This window comes from Asterias amurensis, chromosome 2, assembly GCF_032118995.1.
Source record: "Asterias amurensis chromosome 2, ASM3211899v1".
NCBI classification, from domain to species: Eukaryota; Metazoa; Echinodermata; class Asteroidea; order Forcipulatida; family Asteriidae; genus Asterias; species Asterias amurensis.
In genome coordinates, this window is record NC_092649.1 from 26096778 (window position 1) to 26114315 (window position 17538).

General features: G+C 40.6%; 2 protein-coding genes across 2 annotated transcripts; one reads left to right on the forward strand and one right to left on the reverse strand.

The window, feature by feature from the left end:
• Nucleotides 1-217: 217 nt before the first annotated feature.
• On the reverse strand, nucleotides 218-10221 carry LOC139954553 (THO complex subunit 7 homolog). The gene is made up of 7 exons (XM_071954402.1): nucleotides 10107-10221; nucleotides 8741-8861; nucleotides 7908-8035; nucleotides 5233-5377; nucleotides 4070-4136; nucleotides 3147-3216; nucleotides 218-2179 (listed from the first exon to the last, which is right to left on the reverse strand). The coding sequence occupies exons 1-7, from the start codon at nucleotides 10183-10185 to the stop codon at nucleotides 2100-2102; spliced, it is 690 nt and encodes a 229-aa protein (XP_071810503.1). The 5' UTR covers nucleotides 10186-10221; the 3' UTR covers nucleotides 218-2099.
• On the forward strand, nucleotides 10169-16137 carry LOC139954554 (protein UXT-like). Its single transcript, XM_071954403.1, has 7 exons — nucleotides 10169-10226; nucleotides 10790-10935; nucleotides 11616-11697; nucleotides 12923-12996; nucleotides 13742-13849; nucleotides 14374-14437; nucleotides 15021-16137. Exons 2-7 carry the CDS (start codon nucleotides 10862-10864, stop codon nucleotides 15084-15086), a joined length of 468 nt encoding a protein of 155 aa, XP_071810504.1. The 5' UTR covers nucleotides 10169-10226; nucleotides 10790-10861; the 3' UTR covers nucleotides 15087-16137.
• Nucleotides 16138-17538: the final 1401 nt, after the last annotated feature.

Sequence of the window (17538 nt, forward strand, 5' to 3'; positions counted from 1 at the left end):
TTCAGGCTACCTGTAAGGTGGCCTGTTAACTGCATCCAACAGGCTGTGATTTGGTTTCCGACCATAGGTAGGACACCATATAGGTCCTCATTGGTCTTCCCAGCATACATTGAGCGCCACTCCAAGCAGGTGTGTGTAGCATCAATAAAATTTGGTGAAAGATAAACATTTACTTTTAAGAGGTTATAACTCTGATTTAGACACAATGACATAAGTGTTTAAAAAGCTTTAAGTTCTTTTAATGGAACTAGAATATGCATGTACATGTACATGTAGGTAACTGTCATATTTGAAACTGACCACAAAGCACCATCAATGTTAGTGATGTTTTTATGCTAACAATTATTTTTAGTAACTACCATTAGTGTCCAGTTCCTTCAAAGACACTGGACCCTTTTGGTAATTGTCAAAGACCAGTCTTCTCTCTTAATGTATCTCAACATGTGCATAAAATAACAAACCTGGGAAAATTTGAGCGCAATTAGTTGTTGAAGTTGAGCGCAATTAGTTGTTGAAGTTGCAAGATAATAATGAAAGAAAAAACACCCTTGTCACACAAGGTTGTGTGCTTGATTTCGAGACCTCAATATCTAATTCTGAGGTTTCAAAATCAAATTCGATGAAAATTCCTTCTTTCGCGAAACTATGTTACTTCAGAGGGAGCCGCTTCTCACAATGTTTTATACTATCAACAGCTCTGCATTTCTCGTTACCAAGTAAGGTTTTATGCTCATAATTATTTCAGTAATTACCAATAGTGTCCAATGTATCTGTAGGACAAGTAGTTTCTGACGCTAGTAAGATTTGAATTATGGAGCTCTGAAATTTGTACGGTTAGATTTGAATAATGTGCTTAGTCAAAATGTACCTCCAGCTGAGCAAACCCTGATAACATTATGCGTTAAACAAACCATTCAGAATTGCATATGGGTTGGGTCGCTATCTCTTATGTAACTATGCAAAAGCTTGCCACCAATCATGTGACGTAGCAACTGTCTCGATAGTCTGAGGAATTCAAATGTAAGCGGTAACTTGTAATCAAGCACGTCATTGTACCAGACATTATTCAAATCTAGCATGCAAGTGGCTTATTTGTATAAAGACCCTCAGGGCCCAATTTCATAGAGCTGCTTAACCAGAACAAATATTGCTAAGAAATTTCCTACTTTTTAGCAGAAATGAGCAGGATACCGATGACAACTTGAATACAATACATAGCAGTTTGGCTGGTAACCTTATTCCGGTAAGCATAGTTGTTAAGTGCTTAGCTGCTTTTTATGCTTAAGCAGCTCTATGAAGTTGAGCCCTGGGGCCAATTTCATAAAGCTGCTTTAGCAAAAAATTTGTTTGAGCACAAAAATAGCTCGCTTATCTTACACATGTTGCTGGCCAAATTTTCATCCAATATACATTGCTTATAAATAGTATTTAGCTGTTGTTTACTTAGCATAACAATTGAGTGGAGTCTTGGCCGGTAATCTGATTTTACTAAGCAATGAATTTTTTGCTTAAGCAAAAATTTTTGCTTAAGCAGCTCTATGAAATTGGGCCCTGGATGTTACTGTAGTATTTATTTGATTGTGAAAGGCCTCCTGGGCTAGAAGTAACTACAAAACCCCATAGTGTTTGCACAACATTGTTTTTAGATTGAAACCCTCATTGGGACAGTAAGTCAGCATGGTCAGTTTACAAATACAAGACCTGGGGTGGATTTCACAAAGAGTTAGGACTACTCTTATCTCGAGTTAGGACTAGTTCCTCGTCCTAACTTAGGACTATCCATGCAATTTGTATATCTCCTAGGACTAGTCCTAGGAAACTCTTTGTGAAATCGACCCCAGGTTTATGTGTCACATTGGCCATTACTGGTGATTATACCCAAATTAAGGTGATCCAAAATCCATGGTCCATTGGAATTTCCAGGTCTTTCAGCAGACAAAACCACAACCAATATTCTGAAGAAAAACAAAATCCTGTGGTGACATCTCCAGGATGCGTTCACGAACTTCAAGACATCCACGCGGAGTCCCAAGAATTTGTGATGATGGTAGCCAAAATCCAAGCGACTTTATCCTTTTTACAAAAATGTTCTTTTGACGCTATCGTTTCTCACCGACGCTTGTATCCATGGAGCTGTCTAATGTGGTATCCATTTGAATTTCAAGCCCTTTGTCATCCTCTGTGGAAAATGTGAAGAAAAAAAATCTTTAAAAGGGGCTCAAAGGTCAAATTCAGTTTAACGATGCACATATTTGTCTCAGTCCTTACAGGCCTGTGCGCTTCATTTTTAAAAGGGCAAGGCCACAAAGACATTTTTTCTAGGTAAAGAGCACCCTTTAAGCCAATTGTAAATTTCTACTGAACAGCGTTTCAAGAGCACCAAGGCAGTGACCAGGAGGCATGGAGGCTATTGCCTTTGTTTCCTCCTATCAGTATCAGGCCTATCCTTAATGTATTATAAATGTTGGGGGAGAAAATTATAAGTCTTTCATCTCATCACAATAAAACAGTGTAAAATGTAATTGTACTTCATAGACCGACCATTTCTTTGAGAGCAAATACATGAAGCATGATTGCACGGTTTTCCTTTTACCTCGTCGACTAACACGGGCGGCCATTTATGGGAGTCAAATTTTTGACTTCCATAAATGGCCGACCGTGTTAGTTTGCACAGTAAAAGAAAAACAACGCAATTTCGAAGCAAATTTGTGTGGATCATTGTATTCTACTTTTGAAAACTCTTTCCAATCATATACATTTTATAACAAACAGTTACAAACACTTTTTAAAGACCAACTCGTCCAATCCAAGGCAACGTGTTCCTTTAATGTATTAGCTGCCTTTGTGTATACAAAACGACTAGGGTGTTTCACTCATATCACATCCGCAATAGAATTTGACTGCATATCTCTCTCCTCGCAAGTACCCATTTATACCCCTGGGTGAAGAGAAGCAATTATAGTAAAGTATCTTGCTCAAGGACACAAGTGTCATGACTGGGATTCGAACCCACACTATGGTGACTTAACACCAGAACTTGAAAATCAATGCTCTTAACCACTCGGCCATGACACTCTTGATGTCTTTGTTACATTGATTTTTCTTTGTTGCACCCCTAAAAGAGAACTGAAAACTTGTCAACTCACCGTCTAGAATTCTCTGTAATTCTTGGATAGAACTGATGAGAACGTGGAACTGTTTTTTTCTGTCCTCGAGCTGGGAAAATAAATAAAATTTATAACATTTACAAAATCAGATGGTGGCACCTCAAATGTCAATCCACATTTTCCAACGCTTAATGATGCAGATCTGAAGAAATAATAGTAAAACCACCACATACATGTATTAAAGTCAGTGGACACTTGACTGCTTTTGTTCCCATAATTTGTATGTATGCTGTGTTGTCACATACATGATACATACAATTTTAATAATAACATTTCATAGTCCTGTTTTGTCTTTTTATAGAAATACAGTTAAACATCTCTCGTTTCATGTATTTCCACTTGATTGCTTTTGTACCACAATATACCTGTGGGCAAATCAAAGAAGACCAAGAAGAATAACAGAAAAGAAAATTTTGGTGAGCTTTCAAATTGAAACTACCGATAATCTGGTACCACCCCCGTTCTTTTAAAAATGAATGTTTTAGAAAGAGGTAAAATTGGTGAGCTTTCAGATTGGCACTACTGATTTGAATTTTTTTTTTCTTTCTTGTTTTTTTAAGCAACCACTCCCGTTTATTTTTTTTAGTTTACCGACACTTTTTCTTCACAAAAATGAATGTTTTAGAATGAGGAAAAATTTTTCTTCTAAGCTACCACTCCCGTCCGTCGTTTTTAATCTACTTTTTATTTTCTGCTCAAAATGATTGTTTTAGAACGGGGGGAAAAAACCATATAACACATGCAGCATCAGAGTCCAGCTCTCTCCAGAAAATGATCAGAGCATACTGATCGAAACGTCGAGTTGAAACCAACGGTTCTTTTCAGAACCACCCCAACTCATTTATAGATAGCCATTACATGGTGTTACCGCAAATCCTTCCATATCTTACAACACTCCTTACCTTCTGCTGCAGAGACTGCTTACTGTTTTTCAGGGTGGAAAGCTCTTTATCCAGATCTTCTAGTTTCCTGCATTAGTCAGATCAAAATGTAAACACTTCGTTAAAGAACTTTTCTTCTTCTTTTAAATGGGTTGTCAAAGTTCTGAGTATTCATTTTTGTTTTTTTACCCATGTGAATATCATGTGAATATTCTTTATCCCCGATGCAAATTTAACATATATTATATCGTTGCGTTACCCGCTGCCAAAACATAGGATTCGAACTGCCTCTAGCTGCCGGGCAACCTCGGTAGTCTAGTTGATAAGACACTGCTCTAGAATTGCAAGGGTCGTGGGTTCGAATCCCACCCGAGTAACATGCCTGTGGTATTTTTTCACAGGACTCGGGAAAGAAGTATACAGTGCTAATAACACACATCGGTGTATGGGTAAAAAAAAAAAAAGAAAAAAAAAGAATATTCTTTATCCCCGATGCAAATTTAACATATATTATAAAGTTCTGAGTGTCATGGCTTCTGTGACCATCATCGCCTGGTCATGGCTACAATTGTTTGGTAAAACTTCATTGATTACAAGGGCTGACCTACAAGTTCATGGTGTTGACTTATGTCCTTTTTGAGGCTATTTAATCACAACTTTTCAGATTTGTCTAAGGGCAAAAAAACACAACAATTGAAATCAGACTTAAAGGGTCTATGTACTTTTTCCTAACACAAAACACACTGTCCACAGATTTACACAGTTGGAAGATTATGATAATAGAAAGCTTCCCTTGAAATTTTACTTACTGAGGTGCTATATTTTTTGAGAAATGAGTAAAACAAATAAGTTTTGTCTCAGTTTTAGCATGTAACACTATAGTTTTGGTATAATATCGCTATGGTTTTGGTATAAAATCATAACTGGTTAATGGAATTTTACATGCTAAAATAATTGTTGTCTTCCTGAGACGAAAATTATTTTGTGACTTGTTTTACTCATTTCTCAAACACTACACAACCTCAGATAGTAATAATTGAAGGGAAGCTTTCCACTATCATTATCTTCAACCCCTGTAAGTTTAATGTAAATCTGTGGCTATTTTGAAAAAGTAACCGAATCCTTTAAGTAGGAAGAATATCATGCATGTTTTTGTGACTTCATTGTCTCTTGTCTTTACTTACTTCATTGTTTCTTGCCTGTCCGGTTGGGTTTTGATCACCTTAGCTAGGGCGTCGTACTCTTGTCTGTTCTTACGGACTCTCTTGGCCTCCTGTACTTTCTGTTTGCAAGCTGTTATCTTAGTATGTGCCTCTTGAATACTCAACTCTGCGGACAAAAAAACAAAAAATCAAAAATGAGATTTATAATTCCAGTTCAATTTCAGTCATTCATCTAAAATTATTTAAAAAATAGAGCCTCCTCTATACCCACAGTGCAGCTCAGCCCTACCACCCATCCCCAGGAATTAGAGCCTCCTCTATACCCACAGTGCAGCTCAGCCCTACCACCCATCCCCAGGAATTAGAGCCTCCGCTATACCCACAGTGCAGCTCAGCCCTACCACCCATCCCCAGGAATTAGAGCCTCCCCTATACCCTCAGTGCAGCTCAGCCCTACCACCCATTCCCAGGAATTAGAGCCTCCCCTATACCCACAGTGCAGCTCAGCCATACCACCCATCCCCAGGAATTAGAGCCTCCCCTATACCCTCAGTGCAGCTCAGCCCTACCACCCATTCCCAGGAATTAGAGCCTCCCCTATACCCTCAGTGCAGCTCAGCCCTACCACCCATTCCCAGGAATTAGAGCCTCCCCTATACCCACAGTGCAGCTCAGCCATACCACCCATCCCCAGGAATTAGAGCCTCCCCTATACCCTCAGTGCAGCTCAGCCCTACCACCCATTCCCAGGAATTAGAGCCTCCCCTATACCCACAGTGCAGCTCAGCCATACCACCCATCCCCAGGAATTAGAGCCTCCTCTATACCCTCAGTGCAGCTCAGCCCTACCACCCATCCCCAGGAATTAGAGCCTCCCCTATACTCACAGAGCAGCTCAGCCCTACCACCCATCCCCAGGAATTAGAGCCTCCCCTATACCCACAGTGCAGCTCAACCATACCACCCATCCCCAGGAATTAGAGCCTCCCCTATACCCACAGTGCAGCTCAGCCCTACCACCCATCCCCAGGAATTAGAGCCTCCCCTATACCCACAGTGCAGCTCAGCCCTACCACCCATCCCCAGGAATTAGAGCCTCCCCTATACCCACAGTGCAGCTCAGCCCTACCACCCATCCCCAGGAATTAGAGCCTCCCCTATACCCACAGTGCAGCTCAGCCATACCACCCATCCCCAGGAATTTGAGCCTCCCCTATACCCACAGTGCAGCTCAGCCCTACCACCCATCCCCAGGAATTAGAGCCTCCCCTACCCACAGTGCAGCTTTGCCATACCACCCATCCCCAAGAATTAGAGCCTCCTCTATACCCTCAGTGCAGCTCAGCCCTACCACCCATCCCCAGGAATTAGAGCCTCCCCTATACCCACAGTGCAGCTCAACCATACCACCCATCCCCAGGAATTAGAGCCTCCCATATACCCACAGTGCAGCTCAGCCCTACCACCCATCCCCAGGAATTAGAGCCTCCCCTATACCCACAGTGCAGCTCAGCCCTACCACCCATCCCCAGGAATTAGAGCCTCCCCTATACCCAGAGAGCAGCTCAGCCCTACCACCCATCCCCAGGAATTAGAGCCTCCCCTATACCCACAGTGCAGCTTTGCCATACCACCCATCCCCAGGAATTAGAGCCTCCCCTATATCCACAGTGCAGCTCAGCCCTACCACCCATCCCCAGGAATTCGAGCCTCCCCTATACCCACAGTGCAGCTTTGCCATACCACCCATCCCCAGGAATTAGAGCCTCCCCTATACCCACAGTGCAGCTCAGCTCTACCACCCATCCCCAGGAATTAGAGCCTCCCCTATACCCACAGTGCAGCTCAGCCCTACCACCCATCCCCAGGAATTAGAGCCTCCCCATACCCACAGTGCAGCTCAACCATACCACCCATCCCCAGGAATTAGAGCCTCCTCTATACCCACAGTGCAGCTCAGCCCTACCACCCATCCCCAGGAATTAGAGCCTCCCCTATACCCACAGTGCAGCTCAGCCCTACCACCCATCCCCAGGAATTAGAGCCTCCCCTATACCCACAGTGCAGCTCAGCCCTACCACCCATCCCCAGGAATTAGAGCCTCCCCTATACCCACAGTGCAGCTCAGCCCTACCACCCATCCCCAGGAATTAGAGCCTCCCCATACCCACAGTGCAGCTCAACCATACCACCCATCCCCAGGAATTAGAGCCTCCCCTATACCCACAGTGCAGCTCAGCCCTACCACCCATCCCCAGGAATTAGAGCCTCCCCTATACCCACAGTGCAGCTCAGCCCTTCCACCCATCCCCAGGAATAAGAGCCTCCCCTATACCCACAGTGCAGCTCAGCCCTACCACCCATCCCCAGGAATTAGAGCCTCCCCTATACCCATAGTGCAGCTCAGCCCTACCACCCATCCCCAGGAATAAGAGCCTCCCCTATACCCACAGTGCAGCTCAGCCCAGCCCTACCACCCATCCCCAGGAATTAGAGCCTCCCCTACCCACAGTGCAGCTCAGCCCTACCACCCATCCCCAGGAGTTAGAGCCTCCTCTATACCCACATTGCAGCTCAGCCCTACCACCCATCCCCAGGAATTAGAGCCTCCCCTATACCCACAGAGCAGCTCGCGCTATGTGCAATATTTCATGGGAGGGGTCTATTGGGCCCTGGTAGTTGCATCTTGGCTTTACCTATGTCACTGTAGAGGTCTTCATAGTTGGTTATCTCCTTGGTGTTCATGTCATGTATCAGCTTTGTCTTCTCCATAGAGAACTCCACCTGGGCTAAGATTGACTGCATCTTCTGATATGTTGCTAGACTGAAGGGAAGAGACAATCCAAATCAACCATACTGTAGAAAGTAGATTACATCAGTCTCCTGACGATGACTAGAGCAAGCTAGTCAAAACGTTGAGACCAATTCAGAACTGACTCTGCAGCAGTACAGTTAATTACGATCCTATAAGCTAAAGTACATGTAGTAGTCCAAGTCTATTTTCTATACCATCCGCCCTGGTAATAGTTAAAAGCAGGACAGTTCTTTTCAGAACTGAGAAGTCTCCCAAACCCCCGATTATCTACTCCGTGGCAGTAGAATAAAGCAAGACAATTCTCTAAGAACAAACTCTACTACCTGGCAAGTAGATACACACATGGTGTTACCGCAAACCAAATATACATAGATTACATCAACACTCCTAAAAGGGCATGGGCACCAAGGCATTTTCTCCTTGGTAAAGGGCACCCTATGACTCATTTTTTAATTTGTAAATTTCTACTGGAGCACCAAGGCATTAGGCAATGACCAGGGGCATGGAGACAAGAGGCAATCGCCTTTGTTGCCTCCATGAAGTTTTAGTATATAAGCCTAGTAACCTTATTTGTGATGTGTCATGGTCCAGCGGATAAGAACAACGTACTCAAGCTGCGGTGTTTCTGATCAGCAGAGTTTATATAAGGGAAATCATTCGCTGGTACATATTTCTACATTAGTTTGTTTCTATCAAATTGATTTGGTAGCCTACCTCTCTTCCTCTGAGGAGTTACTATTACACCATTTGATGAACATCTTGAGAAGGGTGTTGATTCGACGATCATCTCCGCCACTCTCTCCTTCAATTAATAGCCGTCTACGTATCACTTCATCTGCATCACAAACAATCAAAGTAGGAAAGGGTCTTTATCTAATATTCAACAATTATTCTTTAAAGACACTTTTGGTAATTGTCAAAGACCTGTCTTCTCACTTGGTGTATCTCAACATATGCAACAAGTGTAAATTGGTCGTCAAAGTTGCGAGATAATAATGGAAGAAAAAATACCTTTGTCACAGAAAGTTGTTAGTTGCGATAACGTGTTAACCATTGCCGCCCAAACCGATCTTGTAACCCTCCGGCCTGGCGGCCGTCGGGAGGAGGGTTACGTTATCGCAACGCAACTAAGGAAGTTGTGTGCTTTCAAATGGTGATTTGGACAAAATCAAATATTTAGGTCTCAAAATCTAATTTTAAATATTTTAGCGGAAAATAACTTCTTTCTCGAAGTCTCCGTTACGAGGGAGCCGTTTGGTTCTCACAAAGTTTTATACTATCAACAGCTCTCCATTGATCATTGATCGTTATTACAGTGATTACTATTTAACCCCTCATGCAAAAACATGTTACAAGTTTAAGGTCAAACATTATTTATTAAAGATACATGTACATTCAAGTATTTTTTTTAAGCCATTAAATTAAACCTACATATTAATTCCTATTTTCTTCTTCATCTTCTTCCTTTCTAGTACTAAATTCTAGTTCATGATTGAAGATTCACTGCGAGTTGCGATAACGTAACCCTCCCAGGCGCCCCCCCCCCCCCCCTTTTTGTCAGGCAAATAAAAAAGAGGGAGAAAACAAAAAGAACAGAGAGAAAAAAAGGCTGGCGGGGGGGGGGGGGACGAAACAAAATAAACTACATAACTGGACCGGGTATTTTTTTTATTAAAAAAGCTATTATTAACCCGTCGTAAGCCTACCTTGTACACTGTTTCATTGGACCACTATTATCTGTTGACTAGCTGTCGAAATTGTACGTGTTTGACCATTTTGCCCTTTACAATTCGAGCATGCTTCGTAACCCTCCGCCTCCGCCGTCGGCAGGAGGGTTACGCGCCCATCCATACATGCTCACACTATTTATTTAATTTACAAATTCACCGGCGAATTTCTTGTGATTAAACCCCCCCCCCCCCCTTTTTATGCTATACAAACAAAAGATCTGGCACACTAGAGCCTGAACTTTATATACAGTAGGTAATGTGTTTTTAAACCCTCAATAATGCCAAAATAACTTCATAGAAAGGTGCCTAAACACATGGTAAAAAGCAAAACAATAAAATGTTTGACTCACCATCGGCCATCGTTGCTGTACTAACTTCTTTGTACCTCTTGAGGGCGTTCGAGTAATTTACTCTCTCTCCACTCTGCATGTGTAGCAATCAATGCGAGCAGTCCAGTTCCAACACGACAGGTAGGTAATTTCAATGTTTTACCAAATATTTAAACTGTAAAATAATTTTGGAACAAAATGACGATGTTGAAGTGACAGTGATGGTGGTAAACGTGTTTCCGGCAGTACCTTTTGTTGGCCTAGATCACAAAATATTTTGATGTTTACGATGACAGATGAGCCCCTCAAACTGTCGTCTGTCAATAATGTCATGTCTGTGTATGTATGAGTATGTATGTCGATCGTTTGTCATCATCATACATTGTAGTACTACTAGTAGTCACGTACTCAAGCCGGGTCTCAAAATCAGTTCAAATGCTTTACTACTGGGAAATTACTTCTTTCTCAAAACTACATTACTTCAGAGGGAGCCGTTTCTCTCACAATGTTTTATAGTTTTTATACTATCAACCAACAGACTCTCCATTGCTCGTTTTTTACCATGGAGGTTTTTATAGCTCCGTGGTTATTATGTCCAAGGGCAAGGGTCCAAGTAAATAAATTTTCATGCAAATAAATATTTTGAGTAATTACCAAGTGCCTTTTATTTTAACTACATTAATTACAGCTTTCTTTTTCTACAGATGATAGAATGCTAATGTCAATGAAGAACACACTTTATTATGATGTGAGTTAAAAACAACAAGACAGTAACAATGGAGGACAACGTGTCAACAAAAGTCACGCAGTATGAGAAGTTTGTCAATGAAGTCTTAAGAAAAGATCTCCAGTAAGTCCTCAAATTAATTCTCTTGGCTTTTCAGTCTTAGGACTGTGCCAAGTAATGAAGTGAAAGAAGGTACAACTTTTTATTTGAAATCATGTGGAGAATATCTGTATTAAACCAGCGAGTCGTCAAACTTGCTCTCATTGAATTGAAATGCCAGTTGGTAAACAGGCTTCAATATTGACCTTAATCATGCTGCATCCATCTTGAACATGATCATTGATCAATTTGCAGCAACGAATATTAAAATTTGCTTCTAAGAAAGGAACAAGACTATTTTTTTGTCCATTATCAGCAGTTTGGTTATACATTGGTTCAAATGGAGAAATATCAAGATGACCACACCATGATAAAGGTATATACTACACCTGGTCCCAGTTTCATAGATCTGCTTTAAGCACAAAAAGTACCCAAGTACAAAATAATTATGCTTACCAGAATAAGCATACCAGCCAAAATACCATGTCACATGCACAATTTATGACCGGTGGCCTGCTCCTTTGTACTAAGCAGAAAATTTAAAGGATTTGCCAGTTGCTTCCTTGTACCCTCCCAAAGAAAACACTCTGTACTACAGTGTACTTCTATGCTTAGCAGTTAATCCTAAAGGGTTAACAGCAGCAAAGTGTCAGAACTGTGCACAACTTTAAAATTTTCTAAGTTTTGATTTGTTTTACCTCCAGGAAAGTCTTGGAGAGCAGGGACGACATCTACAAGCAGTTAGCGGATTATCTGCAATTGAAAACCACCGTTGAAAAACTTCAGGTAAATCTACACCCAGTCACAATATTCTAATTTGATTGTGCTTTTACAAATTACATTAAAGTGAACTCAATATTCCAGGTTGTCTTCATAAGTGACTTTGATCAAAATTATTTTTATTATTAATAAAACAAATTTCTGGTAATTAAACCAAGGATAACATTGGACACTATTGGTAAATTGTCAAAGACCAGTCTTCTCACTTGGTATGTCTCAACATATGCATAAAATAACAAAGTTGTGAAAATTTGAGCTCAATCGGCTGTCGAAGTTGCGAGATAATAATACATGTATAAGAATAAACACCCTTGTCACACGAAGTTGTGTGCTTTCAGATAAGTGATTTTGAGACTTCAAATTCTAAATCTGAGGTCTCGAAATCAAATTCGTGGAAAATTACTTCTTTCTCAAAAACTACATTACTTCAGAGGGAGCCGTTTCTCACAATCTTTTATACTATCAACCTTTCCCCATTACTCGTTAAACCAAGAAAGGTTTTATGCTAATAATTATTTTGAGTAATTACCAATAGTGTCAGGGGTCGAAATTGCCACTAGCCCGCTTGCCCGGGACTACCAGATTTACAGCCGGGCTACTCATTTTTCCAGCTTGATAGCCCGACGGGCTAGTGGAAAAATAATGCAAAAATCATCATCACAAACAATAAAGAACTATGTTATTGGTGTATTGTAAAGTTTGAGCCGTGACGCGGGACATAATGTGTCTTTCGGGCTACCAAAATCTAATCAGGGCTACTAAAAATTATTGGTCACTAGCCCTGCTGACTACCATGGAAATACACTTAATTTCGACCCCTGAGTGTCCACTGCCTTTAATCACTGTAGGTCGTAAGCCTGGGGAAACATCTTATAAGAGTACTTGTTATGTACACAAGAAACACCAGGGTAACCCCCTACTCTTCCACGATAAGTGTTCTAGGTTATTTTACGTGCACTACCAACCCTAGTACACTGAACTTGCATTGTACAGTCTAACGTCCCATCTAAAGGATTAAGTATCTTGCTCAAGAACACTTGAGTGCCATGGCGATTGGGCATCTAACCTACACTATTTTGATCAAAAGGACCAGAGCTTGAGTTTGGTGCTTTAAACCACTCGGCCATGAAACACCATTTTTAGATGTATTGACAACAATGTAGCAACAGTTTAGCAAAGCATTGATCATTAGACTAATAATCAACTGTAAACCCTTTTTGTCTATGTCTAGGATGCTGATGTCATTAAGGACGGACTGAAAACCAAAATTGACCTAGGATGCAACTTCTATGTACAAGCAAATATGTAAGTGATTACAAGACATGATTGTATGATTTTGAACAATGGAAGTAAAAAATATAAACAAATGTTGATCTCATTCCGTGGTGGGGCTTTACTCTGTACATGTTTTCTTTACTTACTACTGCTGTGAATAAGAAAACTCACCCCAAGGGCCCACACACTCCTTGTCTACAATTGCCAAAACCAATGGCACATAACATATGAAGATCTGTGAAATAGATAGGGAAAAAGAAGTGGCTTACAATGAGTTCCTGTTTTGGATGAAAATCTAGATCCTGACAACGAACAGAGTATACTGTGTGACACATTGAGTCCATCTGTTTCTTTCAGAACCACAATTTAAAAAAATACATACAATATACTTTTCCGGGGCCATTACCACATAGAACTGTGGCTGAAACCGGGTTATCCCCTTTACAGTCCATACGTATAGGCCAGGGTATCATCCACCAGAAGCCTGGCTGGCAGAGCAGAAAGCACTACTTCCCCAACTTTACAAAGCAATCATAGTTAAGGGTCTTGCTTAAGGACACAAGTGTGACGACCAGGACTCGAACCCATTACTCTGCTGATCAAAAACACCAGAGCTTGAATTCGGTGCTTATAACCACTAGGCCATGACATGCCATCAAAGAGAGACTAACCTACATCGGTTACTGCAATTTTCTTATGTTATTGTTATCTTCTAGATGCATTTGTGTATATGTTATTAGACTTGATGACTGATCTTGATATGTTATTTTGACAGACCTGATGCAAGTAGGATCTATATCCTGGTTGGGTTTGGATTCTTTGTCGAGTTCACACTGCCTGAAGCTCTCAAGTTCATAGACAAGAAAGTGCAACAGTTGACTAGGTAAGAAGGTTTAGAAACCAGCATCAGTGTTGAAGCCACGATGGGCGGTGTTGGGCAGGCCTGCCCAGGACTCACCGTTTTTGCCTAGCTCTCTAATATTAATAATAAGAACACATATAGTGCACCAGTATCCACCACAAGTGATGTTCATTGTTCAAGGAAGAAACACAAAAATTCATGAAAAGCAGCTGTTAAAAAGTGGGCTTTTGGGGCCTCTTTACGAACAGATGTCATGTTGCGGATATTAAGAGGCACGTTATTCCAAAGCAGGGGACCAGCATGAGCCTATCTCCCCAATTGTTGTGGGTTTGGGGAACAACCCTTACGAAGAAGTGAATGATCTAAGACATCTAGAAGGATTGTAAGGGGGTAATTAATGGACAATTATTGTGAGGAGCAGAACCATGCAAAGAATGAAAATCAAGCAGAAATAATTTTTCTTATGGTTAAGTGATCACCAAGTTGACTGTTGAATGTAAGAGCCTTGATGTTAGTGTTATTTTCCATTTTTTTCAAATATTCAGTCAGAGTGAAAAGCTGTCAAAGGATTCCGCCCAGATCAAAGCTAACATCAAGCTCGTCTATGAGGTAAATTCAATAGTTTATAATTCCTGGTATCGGCACCTGTCTATTTGAGCGAACCATTATTGATTCTCTGCCCACAGGAGTTAATTGGGTATTTCAAGAGTGTGGGAATTTCTGATTGTGATTGATCAATAATATGATACCAAGTTGGAGATGATAATCAGAGATGAGAAATTTTGAACTTAATTCAGACTTTTTTTATGTCAGCTTGTTCACAAAAATAGCGGTTATTTTCTTGAGACAAAAAGAACTCCTGCTCTAGTGCTGTGGATACTGCTCCCAGTAGCTCCTTGAAGTCTATACATCTAGGGGTACGTTTGTAATGCTATCATTTCAATGTATCTCGTAGCTTGGATGCCATTTTCAGACCTTTTAGTAAGCAATGACCCTCACCCCTAGGTATCTTTCACATCACATGTTCTGAAGGCTTAAGGAACAGTCCTAATTCACATAATGTTTGTTTAAACCAGCCCTTTTTAAACTGCTACACTGTGATTACTTTCCTGCCCCTTTAATGATAAGTTTCTCATGTAATTCGTAATCAGTTTAAACATACCCATGGTTTGTTGCTTGATTTTCTATGCAGGGTCTGAGAGAGTTACAGAACCTGCAGAAGGACGTAGTTGATGAAAGAGATCGCCCTGTTTGGTAAATGGCTGAAACACTCACTGTAATTTGTACAGTTATAAGAAGGAACTAGTGAGAGAACTGTGAAACTGAGCTCCATAAATGACCTATGCTATTAGGGGAGAGGGAAGGGTTCGCCCTGTTGGGTAAATGGCTGAAACAATCGCTGTAATTTGTACAGTACATGTACTCAGTAATCAGAAGAATTGACAAGAGAACTATGAAACTGAGCTCTTTAAGAAACTTGTGAATTCAGGGGAGAGTCTAGTGGAGAAATATCCCTCCTAAGAAGAAGGTATATAGCATTTTCAATAACAGATCCCGACACCGAGCGCGAGTGTACAGTTGTCAGAAGAGTTAATAAGAGAACTATGAACCTAAGCTTCTCAAGAAACTTGTGAGTTTCAGGGGAGAGTGTAGTGGAGTATCCTCCGACAGGCAGCAGTTTCAATGACAGATCCTGATGCTTGTTCTCAAGACGTTTCAATTGAAATGGAATGACAATACAGTAAAAGATATGATCAGAGAGCATGATAATAAGAGTTATATCAGATAACTATAAAACTGAGCGTCACAAGAAACTTGTGCATTCAGGGGAGAGTGTAATGATAAAGTATCTTCCCCTGAGCAGAATGGGCAGCAGTTTCAATTACAGATCCTGATGCTTGTCTCAAGACGTTTCAATTGAAATGGACTGAGTATGACAATACAGTAATAAAGGATAGGAACAGAGAGCATGCCAATGAGTTAATAAGAGAACTATGAAACTGAGCGTCACAAGAAACTTGTGCATTCAGGGGAGAGTGTAATGATAAAGTATCTTCCCCTGAGCAGAATGGGCAGCAGTTTCAATTACAGATCCTGATACTTGTCTCAAGACTTTTAAATGGAGACGGAATGAGTATGACAATACAGTGAATTATAGGATCAGAGAGCATATTAATGAGATAAAACATGCCCCTACCAGGAGAGGGGGGGGGGTAGTCACTTCTTTCATTCAACTTGATCTATTCATTGCTGTTTGTACTATTATTGTATTTTGATTCGTGGCAGAATAAAACATATTCTTTCTATAATTTGTTTAATGTTGTCTGTTTGTAGTGTTGGATCTTCTATTTTCTGAATAAAACATTGTGACATTTGGACAAGAAATGGGTGGTTTTGTTGATTGTACCTTCCACATCCCATTATATGAATGAACAGAATCCGTTCATAGTTGACCAAGATGTAACAAGATTTGTTGCAACATAGCGTAAAATTTGCCTTATTAATTAAAGGAACACGTTGCCTTGGATCGGTCGAGTTGGTCTTTGAAAAGCGTTTGTAACCGTTTTTTATAAAATGCATATGGGTAGAAAGATGTTGTAAAAGTAGAATACAATGATCCACACAAACATGCCTCGAAATTGCGTGGTTTTCCTTTTACCTCGTCGACTAACACGTCGGCCATTTATGGGGGTCAAAATTTTGACTCCCATAAATGGCCGACCATGTTAGTTCGCACAGTAGAAGGAAAACCACGCAATTTTGAGGCAAACTTGTGTAGATCATTGTATTCTACTTTTAAAACATCTTTCCAACCATATGCATTTAAAAAAAACGGTTACAAACGCTTTTGTTTTGACCAACTCGTCCGATCCAAGGCAACGTGTTCCTTTAAGATATCAAAGTTTTTATTTTGAAGTGGGGTAAGCATGTTCGCCAATTTAAGTTAAAGGCAGTGGACACTATTGGTAAATTACTCAAAATACCTATAGACTGTGCAAGTCTCGCGCAGATTTGAACTTCCGGGACCATTGTGGTCCCAACCTTATGGAGTTTTACGTTGGGGAGATTTTGTTTCGTCCATTACTTTAGTTTAATAAAGTTTATGCCCATAAAAATGACATATGTTGTTAAAAATGTAATACTAATTAACATCATATATAAAAGTAAAAATAAAGTCAACATAATAACGAAGAAAAACCGATATTTAAACTTGACCTCAGGTCAGGTTACTTGTAAAAAAATTAAGAATTTGTGCCCATCTCCGATCACGAAACTTATACGCAGACGCTTGTTTTGGTCGCGCAGGGTGAAAAGCCTTTTCATTGGTCGTTTAGGTGTCGGCTTCCTCTTTAAACTGCGTCACACGTTTATCTAACGCCCTTGGGACAATCGTGCGTCCGCGTATAAACCAACTTTGAGTAGTTTCACATTCGGGCGAAGATGTACAAAAGGGGTTGCAAAAAATTTAAGATCAAACAAACATCCTTGTCCCAGAGTTTTTACTTTTGTCTATACATAGACTTTAACCGATAATTGTGTATTTGTTTAAAACTGCTAAAACTAATTTAAACAAGCTCTATAGGGTATTTTTGTTGTTCAGATTCGGCATTAAGAATAAATGAAAGCAAAGATTTGATTCATTAAAAAAATAAAGTTCTTCAGTTGTCGTGTTTTCTCGCTCCGGTGCGCGCGAGACTTGCACAGTCTTA